The sequence below is a fragment of the Corythoichthys intestinalis genome, chromosome 14 (assembly GCF_030265065.1).
Source record: "Corythoichthys intestinalis isolate RoL2023-P3 chromosome 14, ASM3026506v1, whole genome shotgun sequence".
NCBI classification, from domain to species: Eukaryota; Metazoa; Chordata; class Actinopteri; order Syngnathiformes; family Syngnathidae; genus Corythoichthys; species Corythoichthys intestinalis.
This window is the reverse complement of record NC_080408.1, coordinates 33,273,409-33,278,132: the sequence shown is the minus strand read 5'-3', so window position 1 is coordinate 33,278,132 and position 4,724 is coordinate 33,273,409. Positions and strand designations below refer to the sequence as shown.

Sequence of the window (4,724 nt, the reverse complement as noted above, 5' to 3'; positions counted from 1 at the left end):
ATTATCGCCCATTTTATTTATGACGTTTGTGATGTTGAGAACTTCAGAGGTTCCCTGAAAGCAGCAGGGCAAACCAAGATGGTGGTACGTAGAGCTTCTCCGCGTTTCTTCGTAAACATTGAAACAAACCGCTTTTGTGCACATTCACTTTGTGATTTATTGTCATTTTTCTAACAGAAATTTGGACTTCAGTTCAAAGCTACACTAGAGAATGTCACAAATGTGAGACCAGTGGGCGAAGACTTTCGCTGGTTTCTAAAGGTAGGCTGTCTGCTTGCTAGCATTCTGAGTACTGTTGCTAGACTCATGCCTGTGATGTATGGCACATTTATGATTTATCACAGTGACAAGCAACGCAGAAACGCACATATTACCCAAAAAACAAAGCTGGTTCAAATAATTGAGTATAAGTTTTTCTTGAAATGGTTCAATACATCTGCTTGCTAAAAAACAACAACTAAATATCTAATATTTGCATCGTTTTATATAAACCTTTGTGGAAGGGTACATTGTAACTTTTTCTTTTTTTAACCATGTTTATGAATTCTAGACAATTCTACATAAATGCCATCATATGTATATTAATAGTTTTGAATAATTTTGCAATACCCTACTGCTTCAAAGGTTGAGGGCTGACCGATATAGCCTTAAACTGTCATCATGGTGTAAATTGAATCCCTTCACAATAACAGTGCTATACAATGTGAATTCAAGATAGAAACTTAAGTGTAATAGGTGTACTTATACCGATATATGCGTTTCTCCTTCATTCAGCTCAAATGTGGAAACTGTGGAGAGATTCCAGATAAATGGCAGTATATTAACCTAGCGGTAAGAAAGAGCCTTGACATGTGCGCTGTGGTAGTCATTTTTGTTGCTCATTCAAGCAGCATATACTCAGTATGTTAACTGTTTGCTTAGGAGAGCACACCGCTAAAAGGAGGAAGGGGAAGCGCCAGCATGGTGCAGAAGTGTAAACTTTGTTCCAGGGAGAATTCTATCGGTAAGGGGTAGCGTGTCAATTTCTTTGAACTTGATAATCCTATCTGTGTAGACTCATACATGATGCTGTCATGCAGATATCCTAGAAGACACGATTACACCATATAACGTAAGAATAAGGCTGGAACTGTACAGATTTTGTAACCCAGTTTTCAGGTGTATCGTTTGTGAACATGTATTTTCCATTGGTCTATGTGTGCTTCATTGAAGGCTGAAGATAGTGAAAAGTTCAAGACGATGGTGCAGTTTGAATGCCGGGGTCTGGAGCCTGTTGATTTCCAGCCACAGGTAAGGAACAATTAATTTTTTTTTTTACCAAATAACATTTGTGTCTTCTAACGAGGAATGCATACATGATCCTTTTCCTTTCCAAATTACCACAGGCTGGCTTTGCTGCACAGGGAGCAGAGTCTGGAACGGCGTTTCCTGAAGTGAACCTACTCGAAAAAGTAAGATTTGTTCAGCTGGTTTTGCTCTCGTGCTCATAAATTAATATATCCTTGCAGAATTTTTTGAAATAGTGGAATTTTTGGATGAAAATATTATGTTGAAATCATTTTCTTTACTCCAATGTTTACTGTGTAATGATTGTAGTATTCTAAAATACCTCTTATATCGATTTGAATCCTATTCCAATGGGATTGAAATATTTCTCATGTTGTACTTGTAAATGTTTGCTTTTCACATTTCAGGATTGGACAGAGTATGACGAGAAAGTCAAGGAATCAGTGGGGATATATGAGGTCACGCACAAGTTCATCAAATGCTGATTTTATATGATATGGATTAGTTGACTCTATGGACTGAAGGATGGATTCTGAAGTTTGTCACCAAACCTGGAATAAAATTTAGAGGACTCCCCGTGTACGTGGCGATGACAAAGAGTTGATGACATAATGGTTTAAACCCAAACCTAATTTAGTTGTTTGTCACACTGAGATGAGGATGAAAATTGATCAATCTTTTTCCATTTTTTATCAAAAAAATTCAGTATTTACACTAGTAAGTGGGCATATAACGTACCATAGGAAAAAGGCTTTTGTTCCTCCTTTTGATTAGTGTGACAGGCATAAACGTTCATGAACATAGAAATAAAACCATTGCTCAGTTATTTCAAATTGCCTCAATAAAAGTTGAGATGATACAAATCTTGTGTTGAGAATTTTTTCCCACCCTTATGTTTTTTCTGTTGGGGTATTTCAGTCAGAAATACACTTTTATTTTAAGTACAGTCGTTGTTATGAGGGGAGATATACAGCATACAGTATCTCAAACAAATTGACTCACATTGTCATAATCAACAAATCTCTTCCCTCATTACATACAGTATATAACCTTTCACCTACAGTTGTGGTCAAAAGTTTACATACACTTGTGAAGAACATAATGTCATGGCTCTCTTGAGTTTCCAGTTATTTCTACAACTCTTGATTTTTCTCTGATAGAGTGATTGGAACAGATACTTCTTTGTAACAAAAAACATTCATGAAGTTTGGTTCTTTTATGACTTCATTATGGATTAACTGAAAAAGTGATCAAATCTGCTGGGTCAAAAATATACATACATGGATCTGAAAAAGTGAATCATTGACTTGAACAAGTCAGGAAAGTCACTTGGAGCCATTTCAAAGCAGCTGCAGGTCCCAAGAGCAACAGTGCAAACAATTGTAAGTATAAAGTGCATAGCACTGTTTTCTCACTGCCACGATCAGGAAGAAAACGCAAGCTATCACCTGCTGCTGAGAGAAAATTGGTCAGGAGGGTGAAGATTCAACCGAGAATCACCAAAAAGCAGATCTGCCAAGAATTAGAAGCTGCTGGAACACAGGTGTCAGTGTCCACAGTCAAGCGTATTTTGCATCTCCATGGACTGAGAGGCTGACGTGCAAGAAGGAAGCCCTTGCTCCAAAAGCGGCACCTTAAGGCTCGACTGAAGTTTGCTGCTGATCACATGGACAAAGATAAGACCTTCTGGAGGAAAGTTCTGTGGTTAGACGAAACAAAAATCGAGCTGTTTGGCCACAATGCCCAGCAATATGTTTGGAGGAGAAAAGGTGAGGCCTTTAACCCAAATTACACTATGCCTATCGTCAAGCACGGTGGTGGTAGTATTATGCTGTGGGGCTGTTTTGCTGCCAATGGAACTGGTGCTTTACAGAGAGTAAATGGGATAATGAAGAAGGAGGATTACCTTCAAATTCTTCAAGATAACCTATCGTCATCAGCCCGAAGATTGGGTCTTGGGCGCAGTTGGGTGTTCCAACAGGACAATGACCCCAAACACACATCAAAAGTGGTAATGGAATGGCTAAATCAGGCTAGAATTAAGGTTTTCGAATGGCCTTCCCAAAGTCCTGACTTAAACCCCATTGAGAACTTGTGGACAATGCTGAAGAAACAAGTACATGTCAGAAAGCCATCAAACTTAACTGAACTGGTCAAAGATTCAACCAGAAGCTTGCCAGAAGCTTGTGGATGGCTACCAAAAGCACCTAATTGAAGTGAAAATGGCCAAGGGACATGTTACCTAACATTAGCGCTGCTGTATGTATATTTTTGACCCAGCAGATTTGATCACTTTTTTCTGTTCACCCATAATAAAGTCATAAAAGAACCAAACTTCATGAATGTTTTTTGTGACAAAGAAGTATCTGTTCCAATCACTCTATCAGAGAAAAATCAGAGTTGTAGAAATAACTGGAAACTCAAGAGAGCCATGACATTATGTTCTTCACAAGTGTATGTAAACTTTTGACCACAATTGTATTTGAATGTCCTGTCTAATAACGAGATTTCAAAATCAACCAAATGAAGGGCATTCTCAGTGTGACAGACCATGAAAATGTCATCTAGGCTTCAATTTAATCTACATTTGATTATTGCAATGGACCTATTCTACTATTAGCCGGGAAAAATAAAAGAATTATTGCTTAATAAACCCTAGAGAAACCACGGGTCATGTTTTGCCTATATTACTGGCTGAAACTCCCCAAAACTTGGAGTTTCCGGGTTTAAGAATAAGATGCATTGTAAATAAACGCAAACTGTTAGCCTTGCGACTCTGCAAGCTTCGAGGAAGTATCAACAGTCCTTCCTTCTCTGTGACATGTGAGTTTTCAAACGGATTTTATACCTCTGATTATTTATTAAACTTTAAGTTGTCAGAGTATAAATTTTTTTTTTTTTTTTTTTTTTTTTTTTTTTACAATTTTGGTATTATGTGGTCTATCTCACAAAGCAATGTTTTAGAAATCTCTCAATCTGGGTACTGCTGCATAATCAGGGTATAGTTTATGCAATATTTGCACAGTTCCTTTATAGCGTTTTTGCACCGTTACATCAATATCAATATACAGCTCTATTCTATTCTATTCTATTCTATTCTATTCTATTCTATTCTATTCTATTCTATTCTATTCTATTCTATTCTATTCTAGGTAAAAAATGCTCAACCATTTCCCAAAACTGAGCTTTTGCAGAGAAAGAGTACTCACTCTTCGTAGTTGGCCTTGATTTAGCACCATAAAAATCTTTTTAAAAAAGTATTATGCCTCGTCGTTTATATGACATGTGTAACCACACGTTTATCTGAATACTGTCGATGTGATATATTAATTAATTAATTATTTTTTTTGCAACGTTCGTTTGCTCCGCTCAGCCTAGCATACCGTTGTGACGCCCGACTTTTTAATAGACGATCTTTGCTAATGAGTACTAACACC

General features: G+C 37.3%; 1 protein-coding gene across 1 annotated transcript; it reads left to right on the top strand.

Annotated features, from left to right (window-relative positions):
* Window positions 1-2,152, top strand: czib (CXXC motif containing zinc binding protein). The gene is made up of 8 exons (XM_057857836.1): window positions 1-84; window positions 178-261; window positions 775-831; window positions 922-1,003; window positions 1,080-1,111; window positions 1,213-1,290; window positions 1,386-1,451; window positions 1,695-2,152. Exons 1-8 carry the CDS (start codon window positions 79-81, stop codon window positions 1,770-1,772), a joined length of 483 nt encoding a protein of 160 aa, XP_057713819.1. The 5' UTR covers window positions 1-78; the 3' UTR covers window positions 1,773-2,152.
* Window positions 2,153-4,724: the final 2,572 nt, after the last annotated feature.